Source organism: Crinia signifera, chromosome 4 (genome assembly GCF_055691185.1).
Source record: "Crinia signifera chromosome 4, ASM5569118v1, whole genome shotgun sequence".
Classification (NCBI taxonomy): domain Eukaryota; kingdom Metazoa; phylum Chordata; class Amphibia; order Anura; family Myobatrachidae; genus Crinia; species Crinia signifera.
This window is the reverse complement of record NC_139220.1, coordinates 101,967,192-101,991,482: the sequence shown is the minus strand read 5'-3', so window position 1 is coordinate 101,991,482 and position 24,291 is coordinate 101,967,192. Positions and strand designations below refer to the sequence as shown.

Here is a 24,291-nt window from a genome sequence, read left to right as displayed (position 1 = left end):
GAAATTTATAACATTGCTAAGGACACAGAGGTATGATCTCTTACCTGCCACTAGCTATGATCTCTTACCTACCTGTGTTCTTCTGGTGACTGTGGCTAAAGTTAGTTTCCAGAAACCCACAAAACACATAAGAGAGGATGGCATCATGGTTCTACTATTGATCAAATATAATAGATGTCATCCATTATTCTAGTAGCAGCTTGCAGAAACAAGCAACCATACAGTCCATTTTCAGTTGACCCACAGACATCTCACATCTGAGAAGGGCCTGTTTGTTACTGCTTATCTCCAAAACACTGTCAGGACAATGGCAGAGAGAAGAGTGTCTGTGCTTTCTGTGAGTTGGCTAGTAAGAATGTCACCTTAGACAGTAAAAGGGCCAGATGCACTAAGCTTCAAAAGTGATAAAATGGAGAGTGATATACAGCCAGCCAATCATCTCCTACCTGACAGTTTTAAACACAGTCTGTGGCATGGCAGGTAGGAGCTGATTGGCTCGCTGTTTTTTCCCTTTTGAAGCTTAGTGTAACTGGCCCAAAGGGTATTCAATCCCCGCCATAATTTCTTGACGGGGGAAATAGCAACGGCCCGTTTTGCCGTTAACAGTCGTGAATTGTTGCGATCACGGCCGAATCTTGTAAATCCTTGGCCGTTTATGCAGACAAGCCCCCATTCTCCAGAAAGGGGGGCAAGTCCCTTGCATTTGCGCCAGTCTCCGTCGAACCCCCCTTGGCAAATTGAGTCATTGTAGTCCCACCCACCACTGTGCAATGCCTGTAATACCGGCATTGCAGGACGGGAGGCATGATCACAATGACGCAATAATGCTGGCCATGCCCCCAAACAATACGTTTCTCATAGTTCCGCCGCAGCTCCCCATTTACGTCACGCTGGCGGCCCTGTTCCCTGCCTTAAGGAGCTGACTGCCCTCTCCAAGTGAGGGCAGTCAGAAAGTAGGCAACCCTGCCCTGCACCCTATAGTCTTACCCCTACAGTATTCATCCCATCTCCTCCTATTCTTACCTCTGTTCATCCTGTCTTCCCCAATTCTTCCCCCATTCCTCTCATCTTTCCTATCCCACCTATCTCCCCCTATTTCTCCCATCTTCCCCTATTCTTCCCACTACTTCTCCTATCTCCACAATACCACCTTATTCCTCCGGTCTTCCTTTATTATTCCCCCTATTCCTCCTGTCTTGACCTATTATTACCCCCACCCCCACCCCCATTCTTACCACTATTCCTCATGTTTCTCCCTATATCAGGTTTACTATATATCAAATTATATATTGTATTTTAATATCAAGGTTGTGACTCACCTCCATCAGACACAGCCAGCACCTGAAACAGGAAAATAACCGATTTAAAATAAATAAATATATAAACCATTGTCAGGGGCAAACACAGGAGTTTTCCGGAGTGTGGTTCTAAATAAATAAATAAACAAACAAACAAACCCCAAATGTTTCTATGGATGCTGCTAAGCAGTTGAGTTTACCAAGCTCTGCATGTGATAGGTGAGAGTATAGTAGTCTATACCTTTACCCAGCTCTGCATGTGATAGGTGAGCCTAAAGTAGCCAATGTTTACCAAGCTCTGCATGTGATAGGTGACCCTATAGTACAGTAGCCTATGGGATTACCAAGCTCTGCATGTGATAGGTGAGAGTATAGTAGCCTATGGGTTACAAAGCTCTGCATGTGATAGGTGAGCCTATAGTAGCCCATACACTATGACCTCCAGTTTGCAAATATTGATTATCATGAAGCTGAGCTGTAACCTTGGGCCTTATTCTAGTTCACTCTTAGAGGCCAATTCCTTCTTAGCTGGACAAAACCATGTGCACTGCAGGTGGGGCAGATGTAACTGGTGCAGAGTGAATTAGATTTGGGTGGGGTTTTTCTTCAAAGTGAGATCTATTTTGCAGTGTAAAAATAAAGCAGTCAGTATTTTCCCTGCACATGCATAAGAGTGAACTAGAATAAGGCCCCTTGTGTCAGCAGCATACATTACAGACATACAATAGTGACAAATCCTAAGTGATAGGATTCACTTACCAATCTGCCATTGGGAACTTCAAGAGATTTCATTTTCGCCAGCACCCACTCATACCCAATCTGCAATGGTTCCCATTTCTGAAGCGTTGCTGGGGCTTGGTGAAAATTGCTCCACCCAACTGAGCCCAGAACATCCTCAAAAGCCGCACTACCTCTTTCCATCAAAGCCACAGGAAGTGTCGCTATTGAAACCGACCACAGCAGGAAGTCGTGTTCTCACATGAAAAAGATATTCTTTTTTTTCATGAATAACAAAATCTAAGCTATGTGTAAAAGCAGCGTGTGCTCATGAATGTGGGCACAAGAGCAGCAGCTGCTGGTCTACTACGCCCATTGTGCATCTCACTTACTCTTGCATTAAGGTTTCAGGTGGATAGTAGTTGTACATTGGTGCTTTTGCGCAGCACCATATTATGGTCTATGTATAATTTGTTGCACTGCACATATACAGCCACTTACATAAGTCATAATGATTAATAAAAAAAAATCACCAGTCTCCTCTGGCTTTGTGCCCCCTTTGTTTCTGTTCTTGTAGGAGAAACTGGAGGGAGTGATCGCTATCACTATATATCACATCATACTGATGCAATATATAGCTGCTCTCAGTAGAAATTCGCTAATACTTACTTTGTCAAGTCAGAGGCGTAAGTTCGAGTTTAGTGCCCCCTCCTCTTAAGAAAAGGTGTGACAAGGGCTTGTAGTTCACGGTCAGATTCACAAGATTCACAGAGCATGTCATACCACCTGGCAACAAGCAAGTAATTCCCTTTTGGCAATAAGCATTTCACTTTTCCCCTAGCAATGAGAATGCAACTCCCCCTGGCAATGAGCATGCATCCCTCTGACAACAAGCATGTAACTTCCCACTAGCAACAAGCATGCAACTCCCCAGCAACGAGCAAGAAATCCCCGGCAAGGAGCATGTAACCCCTGTCTGTGAGCATAAAGGTAAAAAATCTATAATTATTGTACGGGGTAGAAGCCTTACTGTGAGGCATCATTTGTAAGGGGCATTTTGTGTGTGGGACACAAAATGGTGTCAGCAGCATAACTGTGTATGGCATAATATATAAATAAATAGGAATTACTATGTGGGGCATAATGTGTAATGGACATTTATGTTTGTGTGGCATAATGTGCAATGTGCATAACAGTTTGTGTGGTATACAGGATTACCTACCTGACCCTCTCCTTCAGGGAGAAAATGCTCTGTTCCTGGGCTTCCTTGGTAATGTATGATTGCCATCACCTGTGGGGAGCTAGGTCATTGATAAGAAAGGTGTTTCACCACAGGTGATGGCAATCATATATTACCAGGGAAAGCCAGGAGCAAAGCATTTTCTCCCTGAAGGAGAGGGTCAGGTAGGCAACCCTGGTGGTAAAATGTGCAAGGGCCATTACGGATTGTGTGGTATAATGTGCAATGGGGGATTTGTTTAGCTTATCGTGTTAGGGGCATTACGGTGCGTGGCATAATGTAGTGTGTTGCATTATGTGTAAGGGACATTACTATAAGAAGGAAAATTGGAGGGGGAGGGAAGCAAAACATACCCTTGCTTTAGGTACCATGTCACCTAGCTACACCTCTGAACAGGCAAAACACGTCTTTTCCCCTATTGCAGGTTTCAGCAGGGCACTTGGGACAGATAGAGAGCAGCCAAAAAATCTGTGATACTGGATTCTAGCACTGGTCACACTCCTCACATCACTAATCACACCCCCAGCAGCGGCACACAATAGACCCTTCATAGATTTCAGCGCTGGGCCTATGTGCTTCTTAATCCGGCACTGTTTGTGTGCTGCTTACAATCAGACCCATTAACCTCTTACAGTAATATGTGTAATACAAAACAAAATCAAATCAAGTTCTTCATAACTTGCACAACCGCAGTTGCTGCACAATTCTTGCTATATTAGCAGCAATTGTGGCTTTTTTAGTGAACACATTTTATGCCATCAATTTGCCACTCTACTACCCTTAACACTGCATCAGCCATTGAGTAGTTAATAACCATTAAATACACAGTAAGAAACAGTACTGATTAATCCATAGTCATAGTCTGGCCAGCCCCTGCAGCCCTGCGTGTGTCTATAAGAATTCTAACATGTGCATAACTCCCAAATGTCCTGCTTCTCGCAGGAACATCCTGTTTTTTTGGGACGTTCCCGCGTCCCTCCTGAGGTCGGCAGTGTCCCGAAGTGGGGGGGGGGGGGGCAGTTGGGAGTCCCCACCTGTCATCTGTGAATAGATGCTTCCATAGGGGCTGGGGGCATAGCCAGCAGCTCACGGAGATGCTTAGCATGCCCCCACAGAGGCGACAACGGGGTGTGGCCTCACGGCAGCATCGCGAGTGCAGGCCATGCCTATTTACGGTAGGCCATGCCCCTAAAATGTCCCTCTTGGCTTTCATCAAATGTTAGGAGGTATGCATGTGTCTAATGTTCATTTAGAAAGAAGAAACAGTGTGAGGACACACATACCAGCCTGTGATATCACGCAGATATAACGTTACAGCTTAATATGTTTACATAACTTGTGGTCTCTGATATTACTTACTGAGTACAAAGATCCTGAATGATTACATTCTAAGCAACGCAATATTTGTTTTACCAGAGCGATAGCTTGCAAACATTTGGACCTATTTACAACCTGCTTCTGCAATAATAAAAACATAGGTGATGCAACCTCCTGGAAATATCAGACATAAGTGGCCTGTACATCCTCAATCACACAAAAATATGGACAGATTCTGGGTGACATTCTATGGGATGAGATAATTAGACTTTGGCGAGTTGTTTCGCAAAAACGTCCGAAATCACAAGTCCCAGCATGCGGGGCATTAAAGGGCCCGCTGGCACTTGTAGTTCTACAGTACAAAAAATAGTTAAATAAAACACACTGACACCCTGAAAAATAAAAGTTTAATACACACATAACACACACACTGATACTTACCTACCTTGAGCCCGTAGGTCGGTCCCTGGATCCTGGGTCCGGGGTCCGGGGCTCCTGGACAGAAGAGTCCGGTTCCGGGGCCTTGGTCCTGGTTCCGGGGCTGGTCCGGGGTCCTGGGCTCCAGGGCTGATGTCTCCAGGGTCCAGGATCCGAAGTAGTCCAAAAGGGGTTCCTAAGGAAGGAAATCCTACTCACCTGGACCCCGGAGACATCAGCCCTGGAGCCCAGGACCCCGGACCAGCCCCGGAACCAGGACCAAGGCCCCGGAACCGGACTCTTCAGCCCTGGAGCCCCGGAACCCGGACCAGCCCCGGAACCAGGACCAAGGCCCCGGAACCGGACTCTTCAGCCCAGGAGCCAGGACCCCGGACCCCGGAACCAGGGACCGACCCACGGGCTCAAGGTAGGTAAGTATCAGTATGTGTGGGCTGTGGATGTATTAAACGTTTATTTTTCTGGGTGTCAGTGTGTGTTTTATTTAACTATTTCTTGTACTGTGGAACTACAAGTGCCAGCGGGCCCTTTAATGCCCCGCATGCTGGGACTTGTGGTTCTCCAAGTCCCAGCATGCGGGGTAGGCTTGCTGGGACTCATAGTTCTACAGTATAAGACAATAGTTTTTATTCTTTTTTTACACTTTTCATCAGCCCGATGCCCACCGCCCAGGGGCATCGGGGACAGCCCCGGACTTTCAGCATGGGCTGGTAAGTCCTGGAGGGGGGGGACCCCTTCTTTGGGGGGTCCCCACTTCCCCAGGACCCCTGCCCATGCTGGCCAGCCATGGGGATAATGCTTTGGCCGCGGGACCTTATATAATAAGTGTTCCCCTGCTGTGGCATTACCCTGCTGGCTGGTTGGGTCTGGTGCTGGTTCTTGAAATGCGGGGGACCCCTAGTCATTTTGTCCCCCGTATTTTGGGAACCAGCGCCGGACCTTGAGCCTGGTGCTTGTTTCATTAAATCAAGGGGACCCCTATTTGTCGGGGACCGTGATTTTATGTCACCAGCACCGGCTCAATGAGCCCGGGGCTGGTTATGCTCTGGCGGGGGACCCCGTGCAGTTGTTTCTTTTTATTTTTTATTGCGATTTCCTGCAAATGTGCGATTTTCAGACCTGAAAATCGCACATTTTCAGGATTAAAGAAATCGCATCAAATCGCACCTATTCGCACTATTTGGGCCGTTTTTCACATCTCATTAAATATGCGAAAAACGGCCCAATCTTGCGATTTTCAAAAGTGCGATTAGGTGCGGTAAAAATCATGCGTTTTTTACCGCTACACATAGAATGTCACCCTATGTGTGGGAAAATGTTCTAAATATTATCCTTATTAATGCAGCAGAAGCAGACAACCACCTCAATGTACAAAAAAACACTCGGTCAGTCGCGTCACAACGCAGGAGCAGGGGTGACACCAACAGTTTGATATTCTCCTGCACACCTGGCTCCTGTCACAGATGAAGAGCCAGGGATACACACGGCCCATTCTCTGGGAGCAGTTAGCATCTCCATTAATAAGGGACACGCCCTCAAAGTGATGGAAGAAAGATGAGAGGCCACGACCCGTTATCAAAGACCACATCCCCTTTCAACGCCCTGTTTCAGAAACACTTACAAATACCTCCCAACTTTGGACAGGAGGCAGGAGGGCCACTTGTGCATTCCGCAGTTTTTTGCTTTTGCTCTTGATGCAGAAAGAGTGACTTCATATCTAAAATATATGAAATTACCGTGCCTCCTTCATCTACAGAATTAATAGATTACCCCAGTGGTTCACAAAGTATGTGCCTAGACACCCTGGGGAGGCTTCAGTCATTTGCATGGGTGCCCTACGTTGCTGGTCCTGGCCCAATGAAAATTATTTATAGTGAATGTAATAGGAAAAAACTGTGCTTGTGGGTACCAATCGTAAATTATGTACACAAACAGAAGCAAGTGCTGTCCCTCATCACATAACTAAAGGGTGATATATAAACACAATTTACTGGATTAATATAAATCATTTGGCCTAGAGGTTCCCTCAAAAAAGTCTGATACTCTAGGGAGCCCTGATTCAAAAAGGGTTGGAAACCACTGGATTACCCTTTTACTATGTAGAGTGCAGATCAAACGCCTCTTGGTATTGAGTTCTCACCTCCCTCTTCTCCAATGAGCGGTTGATATAGAACGATTTAGAAGCTTTGAACTTTTTTCTCAACGTGGAGAGACGACTTTTCGTGTTTCTGACCTCCCAGAAAGAGAACTCCAAAAACTGAAGCGATCTCTACATATGAGAAAAGGGACATCGTTAGGATTATTGTCAGAGATATCACAATTATTATTATATACATTATTACTAGCAGTGCCTTACCATCATGGCCAAGTGATTATTAAAGTGATTATTAATTGTATTCATGATGCCAAGTGATTATTAATTTTATTCAATGATACATTTTTTTCTTTCCCATTATTATTAAGTTCATTAGTCTGTCTTTATATCGTCTTGTTATTTATTACAGTAGTGTATATTTAAACAACTAGCTGACCCACCCGGCGTTGCCCGAGATAACCTTGGGGTTTTTTTCATTACCAAAATTGCTGTCAAATGTAATCTTATTCATACTCAATACTAGTAATGAAATCAATTGTGGTGTTCTTCCTTCGTCATCTATTTCCTTGATCGTTGATTTTTATTTCAGATCATGAATCAAGGTAAAACACCTCAGTGTTTTTTAAATTTCTAAATGATATTTCCCAAATACGGCTTTGAGGTGCACACCATCGGGTACAGAGGTACCTTGTTGCTGAATTTGCTAGCTCTGAGTGCCACGGTGTGCCCGCAATGTGACAGACACGCACGCATATACTTCAACTTATTATATAGATTCTAACAACTAGCTGACCCACCCGGCATTGCCCAAGATAACTTTGGGGGTTTATTAATTTCCAAAATTGCTGTAAAATGTAATCTTATTCTTTGCCAAAGGCCCAAGACTGTAATTTTTTAAAGCCTACACCATAACGTTAAAATGCGTTTGCATTCATACTCAATACCAGTAATGAAATCAGATGTTCTTCCTTCATCATCTGTTTCATAGATCGTTGATTTTTTTTCAGATCATGAATCAAGGTAAATTGAACCTCAGTGTTTTAAAAATTTCTAAATCTACGCAGGGCTGCCATGGGGATGACTACGCTGACAACGTAGCGTAGCATGCTGCCTTGAAACTTCACAAGTACCTTTTTTGTCTGCTGCCCGGCTTCCCCTGCCCAGCTCCCTGGTTCCCTCAGCTGCCCTCTCTGCACCCACCGCCCATCTCTCTGGTCGCCTGCTGCCGCCTCCCACTCCCTGAGCCCCTCGCCGATGTCTGCTGCCCCCTGCTCCCTCTGCCTGCACCTCCCTGGGAGTTGCATGTGATAAATCGCATGCGATTTATCACATGCAGAACGTGGCACATGAAGTGCCTAATCGCATGTGACCCCTCCTGGGCAGCTGCCGGGGTCATCATGTCCGACTTGTGGTTAGGACAAGTCGGACTAATGTATAAATGCAGCACCAGCTACACTATCTATCAATAATGTTTTAGATCTGCTTCTTTCCAGCAACACTTATCAGTATTCTTATGAATAACAAGTGACATGTGAATTACCATACTGCTGTGTAATCCGGGAGGATGCCCCTGAATCCGGGAGGGTTGCCCACCTTTCCGGGGTGCCGGGAGGTGGACCCCCGGCCATTCCGGGAGGGTAGGCAACCATGAGATAAAAGGGACAAAGATATAGTAAATATTAACCAGCTCTTAACTTTCATTTTTCAAACACAGTCTGTAACGGGATCGGTATGAAATCCTGGCGGTCGGAATCCCGGCCGCCGAAATCCCGGAGGGAGAAAGTGTCGGGATTTCGGCGTCAGGATTTTGAACGCCGGGATTCCGACCACCGGGATTTCAACTGCATCCCCCTGTAATGTTGCAGTTAGGAGTTGGCTGGTTGATACTTTATCCCTGTTAGTTTATGTTCATGCAAGGCTTAGTAAATAGACTCCTTAGACATTCTTATGAAAATTAAGGTGCTTAGATGGCCTAAGGCCCCCATACACGCTGTACAATGCGATGAGTTATCTGCTGTATCGCATCGCAACGCATGTAATTTGCATGCGCTGCGATCCGCGGGCAGTACAAAGGTATGTGCAGCACATACTTATTGTACTGTGCGATGCCATGCCTGTGGGAGCGTGCATCGCATTGCGTGCCGCTATCACAGCATGTATGGAGGCCTTAACACTGCTGGAGCAGAGATTTTATGATTTGATGATGACTTTTCTTCTTTTCTTTCTTTTTTTTTTTACTCTTAAAGCATCAACGGATTCATACCATTGATAGTAAGATCAATTGTACCATTGGTTGCGATTATCAATGGTTAAGCAATGGTGGACATCTATCTTTTGTGATTCAGTAATAAATATCCTTCAATATTTTCATTGTATTGCACCCAGAAACTCCCCCTAATGGGCAGTTTTTCTTCTGAGACACACACAAGTTTTATTTACGTTTCCACACTGGTGAAGCCTGCCCCTGGGAACCCAGCCACATTCCGTTGGAAATGTGTAATTTTGCTCTGCTTCCTGTGCCCGTGAATCACAGCACTCACCCACTTCTGGGAGAACTTGAATATTTTCAGGGGAGTGGGGACAGTTGGGGGGAATAGGTGGTCACGGCTGCTCAGCTTGTGCAGAGAGGGAAGCTGAGAGCTGCTCAAGCAGCGTTGGACGTGTTGAGTGCGTGGTAGTATGGTAGTAGTTGCCACATACAACGTATGCATGCATATGCAATATGCAAACTGTATCCTGGAGTTTGACCCTTTTAGTCCATTGTAGGCTATGGGCCAGGGCTACATTGAATTATAAAAAACTACTACCAGGAAAGGGGCATTCACCATTAGAACATGCACAGTAGTGCACCCAGCTACTGAAGGGATCATGGATATTTTTGTGTCCAATATCCCGAACACAATTGCATATGCCCCAATATGTTTAGTATCTGGAGTAAAAGCGTAATAGCACACTTACTGTACATTTTGATGTTACATAACAAATATTTATTTAAATAATGTTTATATTTTCTTGGTGCTTTTGATATAATCTTGCCGGTGCTAGGCACCGGAGCGCTGCTACAGGGGGGGTGGATGATGCGGTTGCTCCACGGGTGGGTGCTGCCGCTGCATCGGGTGCGATGCTGCCACTGCGTCACTTCATACCAGTGTTGGGGTGGCGGGCGGGAGCAATGAGGCGGCAGCCGCCGAGTTTGCTGGGGGTGGGGGGAGCCACTCTCCTGCCGGGTGCCATATTGCTCCACAGCGGCATTGGCCGGGTGTGAAGTGATTCCATGGGGGGGAGGGGGCGATGCGGCGGTAGCCACCAAGGTTGCTGGGTGTGGGGGGGGGGGGGAGCCGCTTAGCCGCTTAGCTGCTCACCTGCATCCAGGGGGGTTCCTGGATTGAGGTTGCTGGGGCGGAGTGACAGGCAGCCAATCACCTCCATCCAGGGGGTTCCCTGCTCCCGACTACTGCCCTCCAGTGGCCGTCGCCCTAGGCAAATGCCTAAACTTGCCTAGTGGTGGCACCGGCTCTGGCCGCATCCACAAATGCAATCCATAGAGACTATGGGGTTAATTTATTAAAGCTTCCAAAATTTAACAGATTTGATGTTGCCCATAGCAACCAATCGGATCCTGTCATTGCTCTATTGCATCCTAGAAAAAGACAGAGAGAATCTGATTGGTTGCTATGGGCAACATCACCTCTTTTCATTTTTAGAAGCTTCATTAAATATACCCCTAAAGTAAGCTAAATATCCTCCTGATCAGCAGACCCAATGTACATTGGGGCCGATTCAGACCCGTTCGTAACTGGGCAAATTTGGCCCCGTCCCTGAAGGTTAGGGTTTCCGCAAGCGCAAGCCCCGGAAGTGAGCGACTTTGGAGAGTTTCACACCAGGAGGGACGGGAAGGGGGAGAAAGCAGGGGAAGCCCAGCGGTTTTTGGGCGTGCCCCTAAAAATGCTGGAGGTACCCCTGCAGACGCAGGTGTTTATATGCCTGCTTGCATCACATGACATTAGCACCCACCCCAAATTTTCCAATCTGCAGCCATAATAAAAGTCAGTCTAGACTGACATTTATTAGCAAACAGGTGAAAAATGATTTGATGGTTATGATTTTTCACCCGTGCGGCTGCATGCGAGGGGTTGTGTAAAGGGGCCCATACACTAGTAAGATTTATCTTCAGATCTGGCTGGTTGGGACAAAAACATGGTTATGGATGAGTGACAGTTTGTCAGTTTTCCAGCATTTCCAAGCAAATGGTCAGCTGTCATTTGCTCTCAACCATAACCAAGTTTTTGTTCCAACCACATACCCTCCAACATGACCCATTCCATTAGGTACAAAATGCTCTCTTCCTGGACTTCCCTGCCAGTGGCAGTTACAGATGTGAGCCTGCAGCACAGTCCAATATTCAAAAAGGGGAGCCACACCAAACCTCACTGTCCTGGACTCACTGACCGTTGATGTGACCACCCCTCTTTGAATATTGGACTGTGCTGGAGCCCCACCTCTGTAACTGCTACTGGCAGGAAAGTCCAGGAACAGAGCATTTTGTACCTAATGGAATGGGTCATGTTGGAGGGTATGCAACCAGCCAGATCTGAAGATAAATCTGCGTGTGTATGGCCACCTTTAGTGTACACATCCCCTCGCATGTTAAAGAGGGGATTCAATTGACTGGGGGGTTTCAGTTGGTGGGGCAGTGGGCGGCGTTTCATGGCCCTTAGTAATGTTTACATTAGAACTGATTTTATGGTGTATGGACAGCTGCTTTACATACATACAAATGTCCTCATTATATTCAGCAGTATCTTCAGACCTCCGAATATTTGCTACAATATTTATTAAAATAACTATAACAGCAGCCATCCAGCTGAGCCGTTTAATACTTCCTGTGACAGATAAACAGAGTCCAAGCAGATTGTCCAATATTTGCACAGGAAAGTTGCCATGACTACCCCGTCTTCCACATATCACGTCAGTGCATGACACCAGGGCCCTCAGCCATCTCTTAGTGACGGCCACATGGAAACCAACCATTGACAGGACATTGATATACTACAAGGGAGAACATGAGAAGCTTTGTGTCTGAATGTCTTAGTATATGGATCACAAGTATGCAAGTGATCTGTTAGGAATTCCTTCTATGCCGGGAATTAAGGATCAATGCTTAACATGGGCCACAAACACATTTGTCAGGAACGTATTATGTTTTATGTAAACTGTTATGCTAAGTAGTAGCATTCTTGTCTCAAAAATTGTATGGGACATTTATCAAACCTTCTAAAAAGAGAAGCACACATGTGGCTCATATCAACCAATCAGATGCGAGCTATCATCTATTAGTAAAGTCTATAAATTGACAGCTAGAATCTGATTGGTTGTTATCATCAATGGCTGGATTCCTCTTTTTTGAAAGTTTGATACCCCCCCATAAATATACCTATTATTAAACGATGTTGTTGTTGTTATTATAATTATTACACATGGGAAAAATAAACTTGCAAACCGTCTGATTTCTCGACAGGGCATCGGTTTTTGAAATTGCCTAATTATAAGACTGAATGCCCTTATTCTGTTTTTGACTACGTACTATAAATCACTAGAATTTATAGTATTGCAGCAATGAGTTTAAAGGCCCCCATACACTTTGCAATTATGGCCAGGGGCGGATTTTGGGATGACAGCGCCCCTAGGCACAACAATAACGCCGCCCCCCACCCCCTGTCTATTATTTTTATTGTTTACTTATAAGCCCTCATTTGATAATAGACAATATAATGGAGTTATAAAAAAAGCCACTAATTGACATGTTCTTTTATTATGTATACATATTTACTAAGTAGGACAGTTACAGGGGCAGTATCTGCATGTCCTATCCATTTACACTCTATTTTAGATGGAATATAGTACAGTACAGTGGATATTTTGCAGTTATTGGTACATTTTGGGCTGACAGTACTATCACAGGCCTACAAGTGCCGCCCCCAAACATGTGCCGCCCCTAGGCACGTGCCTCACGTGCCTAATGGGAAATTCGGCCCTGATTATGGCACGATTTCACCCGATTCAGAAATTGGCCCAAATCGCATCCTGTCCAACTTGATTTGCTAAAACTTATGTGCAGCCCAGAGCCGGGTGGGGGATGGCAGCGGGCGGAGGATGCCAGCGACCAGAGATCCGGGCTGAAGGAGCAGGAGGGCGACGGAGGCCGGGCAGTATGCACACACACACACACACACACACACACAAAACCATACAAATGAATGGGAAGCCACTGATTGGCTGAGACCTCTTAATTGGCTGAGAGAGGTCTCAGCAAATCAATGGCTGCCCATTCATTTGTATAGGCTTTTTTTTGGTACTTGTATAGTTTCACGGCAGCAGTTACATAGTCAGCGTAGTGTTCCTGTCAGCATCGCAGCCAGTGTAGTCAGCATAGTCAGCGCCCCATTCAGCATCAGCGTCGTGTTCCCACAGCCAGCGTAGTCGCGTAGTCAGCTTGTATCTGTGACTGTGTGTACATTCGCGGCTAAACTGAGCTTACACAGCGTAGTCAGTCAGCATTACACAGTTATCGTAGTCAGTCAGCGTTACGCAGTTAGCGTAGTCAGTCAGCGTTATGCAGTTAGCGTAGTCAGTCAGTGTTATGCAGTTAGCATAGTCAGTCAGTGTTTTGTCAGCGCTTATTACATTGGGGCAGATGTATTAAGCTTTAACAAGAGATAAATCCAAGTATGATAAGGAGAGATAAACATCCAGCCAATCACCTGCTAACTGCCATGTTACAGCCTGTGTTTTAAAAAAGTCAGTAAGGAGCTGATTGGCTGGACGTTTATCTCTCCTTATCACCCTTGCATTTAACTCTTGTTAAGGCTTAATACATCTGCCCCATGTGTGGGAACCATTGACCATTTTTAACCTGCCTAACATGACAGGTATGAATGTGTTCCTGAAACACCCCCACTATCCACATCAGGCCAAAGCGTGGCGAGCGCAATGAGCCCCGCGAGGGGATGTGGTACGCGTCCTCCCGACCTGTTCATAACCCCACTATCCACATCGGCGTGGATTTTATAAAGTGTGGCAAGCACAGCGAGCCACCAACACCGAAGCGTGGTGAGCACAGCGAGCCACACGAGGGGATGTGTAAAACAAGCGAGCAGACGCAGAATATTTCACATGTATTTCACATCTCCTTGGGCTCGGTGGCTCGCTGTGCTCGCCACACTTTATAAAATCACTATCAATATAGTGGGCGAATGAACAGATGGGGAGGACGTGTACCGCGTCCCCTCACAGGGCTCGCCATGCTTCGGGCTGGCGTGGATAGTGGGGGTTTGAAATGGAGGCATTTGCCAGTATGTAACATGGAGCACTGGCAAATGCATCCTTTATTGTGCATGAGACACACTTGCACACGCACCCCCCCCCCCTTTGTGCACGAGACGCACACGTGACCGAACCCCTAACCCTGACCGTCTCCCTAAAGCGGACACAGGCAGGGTTGTCGTACCCTGCCGCACAAATTACTGAGACACTCTTGCGTATGAGACGCTCGTGTGTCACAGGCAGATGGAGCGCCTCTCCGCCGGTGCCCGCATGATCGCCTCTCTGCTGTCAGGGGATCTGATGGTTACCCGCGCTGTGTGAGAGGTGCTCACTAGGCTTGCCAGGGATGCCGGGGACAGAGCTGCAGCTCGTGGGGACAGTATGGTGACTACGCTGCCTGACGGGGACACTACACTAACTACGCAGGGCTGCCGCAGGGATGACTACGCTGACAACGTATCATAGCATGCCGCCGTGAAACTACACAAGTACCTTTTTTTAAGTGCGTCTGCTACCCGGCTTCCCCTGCCGGCTCCCTGGTTCCCACAACTGCCCTCCCTGCTCCCTCCGCCCATCTCTCTGGTCGCCTGCTGCCATCCCCCACTCCCTGAGCCCCTCGCCGGCATCCCCCACCCCCTGTTTCCTCTGCCTGCAGCTCTCCGGGAGTTGCATGCATAGGCGAGCACACATAGAGTGTTAGGGGTGCACAGGCACCCCCTAATGCTGTGCCCTCACTTATATACTTTTGCTTTTTAGAACTGGTATTCCACTAAAACAAGCGCCCATCAATCAAGTATGTGTGTTTTGCATTGTTAATTGGAATAGACCATTGTCATATCACTACATACCTGCATCATTCATGTATGTTTATGACTTTATTTGCATTTACTGTTACGCAGAGTAATTAGAAGATTAAAACTGAACTAGGCAGAAGATTATGGTGCGGCTGAGAGATGTTTTATATTGTAGAGAGTGCGAATAGCTGATGGTAGACACGTCTGATTGGTGGTGTTAGACACACCCAATGGGCGTGTAAGACATCCCTTAATGAAAAGTACACCCCCTAATGAAATGTGCTGCGCACGCCTATGGTTGCATGTGATAAATCGCATGCGATTTATCACATGCAGAACGTGGTACATGAAGTGTCTCATTCATGTGACCCCTCCCGGGCAGCTGCCGGGGACATCATGTCCGACAAGTCGGACTGATGTATAAATGCAGCACCAGCTACACTATCTATCACTAATGTTTTTGTTCTGCTTCTTTCCAGCAACACTTATCAGTAATCTTATGCCCTAGTTAACAAGTGTCATATGAATTACCATACTGCTGTGTAAAATGCTGCTACCCTAGTGGAGGATACCACCTTGCTTCAGACAGTGATTTGGGGGTCTATTACTAGGTCTGGGAAGAAGATAAAGCACGGTTGTCGACTTTAAGAATTTCCTCTCCAGGGAGGAAGCCTGGAGAGGAGAATTTCAGCAGCAGTTCTGGGGGCGGGGCTTGAGTGTGGTGTCAATAAGCTCCACCCCCAGTATGTAAAATAGGCACATTCACAGATCTGTGTGAAGGGGGACAGGCTAAAATGACACAATTGTGACATTTTTGCTCCGCCCCCTCCTCTGAGACCCACGGATTGCGGCATTTAAATGCCGACATCGTGGGGGAAGACGACCGCAATCAGGGTGCGCAGTGGGAGACTTCCGGCCATTCCGGGAGGGTAGGCAACCCTGACATAAAGGGGACAAAGATATAGTAGATATTAACCAGCTCTTAACTTTCATTTTTGAAACACAGCCTGTAACATTGCAGTTAGGAGTTGGCTGGTTGATACTTTATTCTTGTAGACTCCATTGACATTCTTATGAAAATTAAGGTGCTTAGATGGCCTAAAGGCCCCCATACACACGCTGTGCAATGCGATGAGTTATCGGCTGTATCGCATCGCAACACATGCATTTTGCATGTGATTTGCATGTGCTGCGATCCGGGGGCAGTACAAAAATGATGTGCAGCACATACTTTTTGTACTGTGCGATGCGATGCCAGCTGGAGCGTGCATCGCATCACACTCCGCTATCACAGCATGTATGGAGGCCTTAACAATGCTGTAGCAGGGATTTTAAGATCTGATGATGACTTGTCTTTTCTTTTTTTTTTTTACTCTTAAAGCATCAACAGATTCATACCATTGATAGTAAGATCAATTGTACCATTGGTTGCGATCATCAATGGTTAAGCAATGGTGGACATCCATGTTTTGTGATTCATTAATATATATCCTTCAATAATTTAATTGAATTGCACCCAGAAACTCCCCCTAATGGACAGTTTTTCTTCTGAGACACACACACGTTTTTCCGTCTCTACACTGGTGGAGCCTGCAACTGGGGCCCCAGCCACATTCCGTGGGAAATGTGTCATTTTGCTCTGCTTCCTGTGCCCGTGAATCACAGCACTCACCCACTTTCGGGAGAAATTGAATATTTTCAGGGGCGTGGAGACAGTTGGGGGGAACAGGTGGTCACTGCTGCTCAGCTTTTGCAGAGAGGGAAGCTGAGAGCTGCTCAAGCAGCGTTGGACATGCCCCCAAAAATAATGAAAAATGTGGGGTCTCGTCACCAAGCCCGCCCCCTGGGCAAGTAGCTCTGCCCCTCCGACCAAAGCCCTGCTCCTTTTTGGGCTAGGTCTCGCTAGCCTTACATTGAAAGTTGGGAGGTATGATATACTGGGCCTTATTCTAGTTCACTCTTTCTGACATAATCCTTCTTAGATGGACAAAACCATGTGCACTGCTGGGGGGCAGATGTAAAATCTGCAGAGAGAATTAGATTTGGGTGAGTTATTTTGTTTCTGTGCAGGGTAAATACTGGTTGCTTAATTTTTACACTGCAATATAGATCTCACTTTGAAGTAAAACCCCACCCAAATCTAATTCTCTCTGCACAAGTTACATCTGCCCCCCTGCAGTGCACATGGCTTTGTCCATCTAAAAAGGATTTTGTCAGAAAGTGTGAACTAGAATCTACATCTACATATCCAAGTATAGAAGAAAAACCTCACAGCGTTTTCAATTAGAGATTGCAGGTGCTGAGTCACATAGTAATTATATATTGCATTTTTCCAAAAGGACAAGAGATCAGCACAACACACATTTTGAATTTTGAATTTTATATTAAAGTGCATTCAAAAGAAAGCAATGGTATACATAGCAGCATTTTGGAATCAACATGGCTACAAGTACTTATCATAGGTAGATCAGATGGTAAAAAGACAATAGGTAGCCAGCCTGATCTTTTTATCATAAAAATAATGGAAGAATACTCTTGTATTTATGACAATTACATTATTATACTGGATCCAAATAGGGTAAAAGTAAAACATAATTCCCACTAATTGCAGACTGTCCCTCCCGCGGTACACAGTGTCCCATGGGCAGGTGGGGGATGGGGGAGTTGAGGGGAGCCAGAGATCACTGCTGCTCTGAGATCCTCAGTGTGGAGAGGAAGCCCGGAGCTGCCCAGCCACACGGGGAGTGCTGGGCACATCCCCAAACTGCAGAGAACGGGGGTTGCTAGACCATGCCCCGTTATCAGAGACAATAGCCACTTGCCTTGAAGCCCCACCCCTTCTCAGGTTGAGCCTGCCTTCAGTGCAGCAGATCCCAGTTTCTAAAATACAAAGGTTTTTAGCATTTACACTATCAAGCTGCATATCTATTCTAACTCAGTGCTCTCTCCATGCCATCCTCAGGGCCATAACTTGGGTGGTGCGAAGTGTGTACGGGGCACGGTTTATGGCACGGGTCAATTTTCTGTATTAATCATTTTCAATTTTAGCATCCCTCCTCTCTGAAGTCCAGCATCTCCTGACCTCTCACTAATATATATATACACATCATCCATGTTCATACTTAACTTGAGAGCTGTTATTCAATCTGTTCTTTGTTACATTATAAAATGCTGCCATACCTGGGATTTAGACCCACAGTCTGTGGCATTGCAGTCAGACACTATTTATTGAGCTATCGAACCCTCCACAGCACTCTAGAGAATTCTAAGTATTTGAAGCTCACTTTGGGCGGGATTCTCTAAAATCCGCAGCCCTCTTCGCCGGCCACCGCATTTCTAATGACCGCATATTCTCTAAAATATGCGGTCATTAAAGCAAGGGACAGCTCTTGCGATAAGAGCTGTCCCTTGCGATGCGGCGCCGTTGCTGGGCTTCCGGGTCTATGACCCGGGAGTCCGTCTGCGCATGCGCAGACTGACGCGCCGGCCGCAGGGCATGCTGGGAGGGATCCGTGACGGATCCCTCACACACCGCTGCGGTAAGAAGCCCATAGGCTTCTGCAGGGAACCGCCAGCTTTTGCTGGCGATTCCCTCCGCAGCGGTGACACTGCGGAGGGGGGTTAGAGAATACAGAAATGCGGTACAAACCCTGATAACGGGGTTTTTACTGCATTTCTGTAATAGAGAATCTCGCCCTTTGTATCTTGTGAAATAAATAATCATAATTTTAGCTGAACAGATCTATGTAGTGTGTGATTGCCCAGCATTGGGTGTGTGGCTGAACAATACTAAAGGTACCCATAGACGGTCCGTTCCCGGACCGTCCGTTTTGTACTATGCGATGCGCGCTCCCGCGCATCACATAGTACGGTACAAAAAGTATGTGCTGCACATACTTTTTGTACTAGCTAAACATCGTATCGGATCGCATTGCATGCACTAGGCATGCACTAGGCATGCGATCCGATACGATGCATGCTAATTAAGACCCAAACGGATCCGTTTAACAGACCGTGTATGGGCCCCTATAGATCTGCTGAATTTCAGTGCTGTTAGAAATGTTATAGTTGTTGTCATGCAAGATCAAATCCCTCAGTGAGTAATGTGTTTGACTGGAATGCAACAGTTATAGTATATAATGTGGGAAGGGGCTTTCTCTGGGATCAGTTTTGTCATGAAAAGGGGTAGGGGCATGCCATTTCTCCTTCTGGAACAGGGCATCAAAAAAAGTCTAGTTACAGTTCTGAGTAAGTTGAGATATATACTTTCTACAGCTGACATTTGTCAGACACAGATGTTACTGTTATTGAGCTGACACATTTATATGTAAATACTTTTTTCTTCTTGTTTTTTTTTTTCCCAGCAGAGGCTCTGAGCACATACAGTATGTGTCCAGCTGTAAATGAGTCCTAAAGTACAGACGGCGTCTAATCACAAAAGCATATCTGGTGCTGTATGACATCAGAGCACCAGGTCAGTGTGCTCATAGGGTAAAACAATTGAGTGACACTTGGGGCATTCAATTGTGAGCAAGATTTAGCAGGGTAAAATACCCTTGCTTACCTCCCAGCCAGTTTTGGATAACCACAGGTAATCAGGCCCCCAATATCCAAGTTATCAATAAAAAAAAATGGTTGTGTGGTATTCGGCACTGAAAATCTTGCAGCACATAAAATAGGTTATAAAAAGAATGCTCACCTCTCTGGGGGTCTGCACTGGTCTCTGTGACTCCCGGTGGTCTCCCTCAATTTTCCAACTGAGGAGGGAACTGCTGTGAGTCCTGGGGGCTGCTGGGAGACTCAGGAGCTGCAGGGAGGTGCAAGGGCTCCTGGGAGAGGAAGTTCTGGGAAGGGTCACATACAAGGGGGTGATCACACATACTGGAGTCACATACACGGGTGTAGCTTATTAGATAGACAGTGTCTAGATAGACATTCAAATCACTGGGACAAATCACTTCACCTGCCTTACCTCACTGAACGTCACTGTAAGACATAACTCCCAACTGGCCTGATTTTCACGGGACAGTAGGGTGACCAACTCATCCCTTTAATCTGGGACACATATTAATTACACAGGTTCTGTGGCTGGCTTTCACCTGGTTTTAAACTGCCACACCTCAAGACTCCATTTCACCTGGTTTTAAACTGCCACATAACCTGTGTAATTAATATGTGTCCTGGATTAAAGGGATGAGTTGGTCACCCTACGGGACAGTCACAAATTTTTGTGACTGTCCTGCATCCCAACCGCGAACAGCAGTGCCCCGTGATGGGGGGGGGGGGGGGCAGCAGTTGGGAGACCCTCTGTCCTGTTTTGCTCTGCTGTTGAGCACTGGTGAATAGATGCACATCTATTAGGGCAACTAATATGGTGCATGGCCTACATCACAAAATGTACCAGGAAAGACTAAAATATATCAATATGTATACTTTAGAGCAGAGAAGGGAAAGGGGGGACATGATAGAAACGTTCAAATATATCAATGGTTTTAACAAGGTACAGGTGGGAGACATTCTTCACAGGAAGAGGAGCAACAGAACACGAGGACATGCACTGAAACTAGAGGGAGGAAGATTCAGGGGAAATGTGAGGAAGAATTACTTCACAGAAAGAGTAGTAGATAAGTGGAATAGCCTCTCATCAGAGGTGGTAGAGGCAAATACAGTAGTACAATTTAAACATGCTTGGGATTGGCATATTGATATCCTTACAAAAAAATAAGGATCAAATATGGTTTGAGGTAACATGTTTAAAAAAGGGGCAGACTAGATGGCCCAAGTGGTTCTTATCTGCCGTCAAATTCTATGTTTCTATGTTTTAATATATATTTAATTTTTTTTTTACACAGAGCAGCCAGCAGGGGGCCGGGAGCCGAGAGCCTCTCATTAGATATTCATATATTCACTGCACCCGATCATTACATATGCACGATCGGGTGCAGTGAATACCTGGTCCCCTGCTGGCTCTCCCGGGGGGCAGCCTGTGCTGCCTGGCTCCCGGGGAGCCCACCTCCCCCCCATATACTGCTCTGATCTTTTGCACAGCACTATCAGCACTTTTCTAAAGCACACGTCCTGAGGAAAAAGCCGACACGGCTTTGAAACGTCGACCATTCTTTGACTGCCTTGTATCACCATTTAACCCTTTATAAAATTGGATACAACCAACGCCCGTGAGTGCCGCCTGTCTGTTATAGGGGTCACACACTCCTGGGACAGCTGCCTACATACTACTTTGAGGAAGGCACCGGGGCACTTTAAACTATCGACGAGAGTGCCGGACAATCCATCCCCTTATATATATATATATATATATATATATATATATATATATATATACATATATATACATACACACACTAGCTAAGCCCGCTCGAAGAAAAAGCCTTGAAAGCTAATCTGCTACCTTGTGATTGCCTCTGTGTTTCTGTATGTGTGAAAGAGATGTAGTTTCACTCACTGCCAGCAGATGGCAGTGTTTCGGTTACAAACGGGCACTAGACATGTATATATGTCTAGTGTCCGTTTGTAACCGAAACACTGCCATCTGTTGGCAGTGAGTGAAACTACATCTCTTTCATACATATAGAAAAACGGAGGCAATCACACATACAGAAACACAGATCACAAGGTAGCAGACTAGCTTTTAAAGCTTTTGCATCGAGCAGGCTTAGGTTATATATATATATATATATATATATATATATATATATATATATATATATTAGTGGTGGGCAACGCGATTAATCTCGATTAATCTCATGACATTTTTGCGATTAACTGCGATTAATCGCGCTGATAGGCACATAAGTGCCGCTTACCTAAAATCTCCTTGCCAGGGGTTCCATGCTCGTTGCCAAGGGGGATTGTCACAGTGCCAAATACACATATGCCCCCACAGTGCCAGATATGCCCCCACAGTGCCAGAGACACATATGCCCCCCACAGTGCCAGAGACACATATGCCCCCCACAGTGCCAGAGACACATATGCCCCCCACAGTGCCAGAGACACATATGCCCCCACAGTGCCAGAGACACATATGCCCCCACAGTGCCAGATATTCCCCCACAGTGCCAGATACACATATGCCCCCACAGTGCCAGAGATTCCCCCACAGTGCCAGAGATGCCCCCACAGTGCCAGAGATGCCCCCACAGTGCCAGAGACACATATGCCCCCACAGTGCCAGAGGAGACACACATGCCCCCACAGTGCCAGAGGAGACACACATGCCCCCACAGTGCCAGAGACGACACACATGCCCCCACAGTGCCAGAGGAGACACACATGCCCCCACAGTGCCAGAGGAGACACACATGCCCCCACAGTGCCAGAGGAGACACACATGCCCCCACAGTGCCAGAGGAGACACACATGCCCCCACCAGCAACTCACCATTGTTGCTGGGCTGGGGGGTCCGGGACAGACAGCCCTCCTGCTCCCGCGGGCCGCTTAGCCAGTCACTGGCTACTGGCCGCGCTGGATCACCATCCACCTCCTCCAGGCCGCCCTCCTGCGCTGGCCGCGGCTTCCAGAGCACGGCCGCGGCTACAGGAAGATGGCCGCCGGCCTCCTGCACTGAGGATATGTACTCAGTGCAGGGGGCCGGCGGCCATTTTCCTGTAGCCGCGGCCGTGTTCTGGAAGCCGCGGCCAGCGCAGGAGGGCTGCCTGTGCCTGGAGGAGGTGGATGGTGACCAGCGTGGCCTGCAGCCAGTGACTGGCTAAGCGGCCCGGGGGCACATGGCACCCTGCCCCCCCTGCCCAGCCCGCCCCTGCCCGTCCGTTTCCCGGTACCCCAGCCCCGTTCCCCACTCCCTGCCGCTGCAGTGATTTCCCCCCCCCCCCTCACCCCGCGCGTTAACTGCGTTAATTTTTTTAATCTCAGTTAATGTGCTGACGCGTTAACGTGCCCAACACTAATATATATATATATATATATATATGCAAACAGGAAATCATCACCACTATAGCATATGCTAAAAGCCATCTAGTAATATATTTGCCCTGATAGAGAGGTACTGCATTCATTACAGAACACAGAGACTAGGGGGAAAACCTGAGGAATATGTTTTACCTTTCTCTCTGGCTCTGAGAACATCCTGGAAGTGACCTGTACAGGAGCTGGAGGAGGAGAAGTTGATCATCAGGATAGGAGCTGATAGAAGAATAAAGAGGGAGAGACTTCTGAACTATGGAAAAAATCCTCACAAATGCTGACGTCGGTAAGAAGCGTGCAAGCTCTCACTGTCAGGAAAGTAAACAACACTGTGATTATGGAAAGAAAGTACATTGGACCAAAACAAGCAGCAAGCATGTGCTAATGCAACGGGTCCTGTCAAGTGTTCTCTGAGTGCTGGGCTCTGCTGGGGAAACAGCCTTCTCCAGATAACAGTGATGCCTCATACACGGCATATGGAAATCTTGTAATAGTGGCAATTATTTTGAAAGATACAGTAGATAACTCATTATATATGAAATAAAAAGGTTTTCTTTTATTTTTCTATTTGTGTTGCTATTCCCTGGATCTGCTTATATAACGTTATTATAACTTTATTCCTTAATCCATGTACGGAGTGGTGGCCACACTGTGGCACAATATAAGAGAAAGATTATAACAATTCAGGCTGATCGAATCAAGCACTGACGTCCCACACTCTCCCTTAAATGCTTTGGCCAGTCTACGTTTTTTCAGAAACTCCTAGAAAACTGCAGGTGTCCACTCACTTCCTGTTCGTCAAATTGCTAAGGGAGCGCGATGAGATATTTTGGCTCACGTATGCACGCAATGATCTGTACGCATGCGCATTCATTCCATAATCTATAGGTTTGCGAAACCGCACAATAGCAATTTGGTCTGAATAACTCTGAATATTCCCTATCACAGGTGCTAAACAAACCATACATCGAGATCTACTAACAGTTCCCATTTTCCAGATAACCAAGCTGGTGCCCAGGTGTAGTCGTTACTAACTCACATTTTCAAACATGTGCTCAATTCATTCCTATCCGACACTATCAACTGTAGTAGATCTCGAAGACCAGTTTGGCCACCCCAGTCCTATCA

General features: G+C 46.4%; 1 protein-coding gene across 2 annotated transcripts in view; it reads right to left on the bottom strand.

Annotated features, from left to right (window-relative positions):
• The window catches only part of RGS14 (regulator of G protein signaling 14), a 99,551-nt gene extending 76,089 nt beyond the window's left edge, over positions 1-23,462 (bottom strand). The window contains exons 1-3 of one of the 2 annotated variants that reach the window (XM_083182072.1): positions 23,302-23,462; positions 7,148-7,276; positions 1,320-1,341 (exon numbers count right to left, since the gene is read on the bottom strand). In XM_083182072.1, coding sequence (XP_083038198.1) covers positions 1,320-1,341; positions 7,148-7,276; positions 23,302-23,325 — 175 coding nt within the window. In that variant the 5' untranslated portion in view covers positions 23,326-23,462. Of the gene's footprint in view, positions 1-1,319; positions 1,342-2,057; positions 2,170-7,147; positions 7,277-23,301 lie in introns of those variants that run through there. The other variant, XM_083182073.1, reaches the window with a different exon arrangement.
• Between the last annotated feature and the right edge of the window lie 829 nt (positions 23,463-24,291).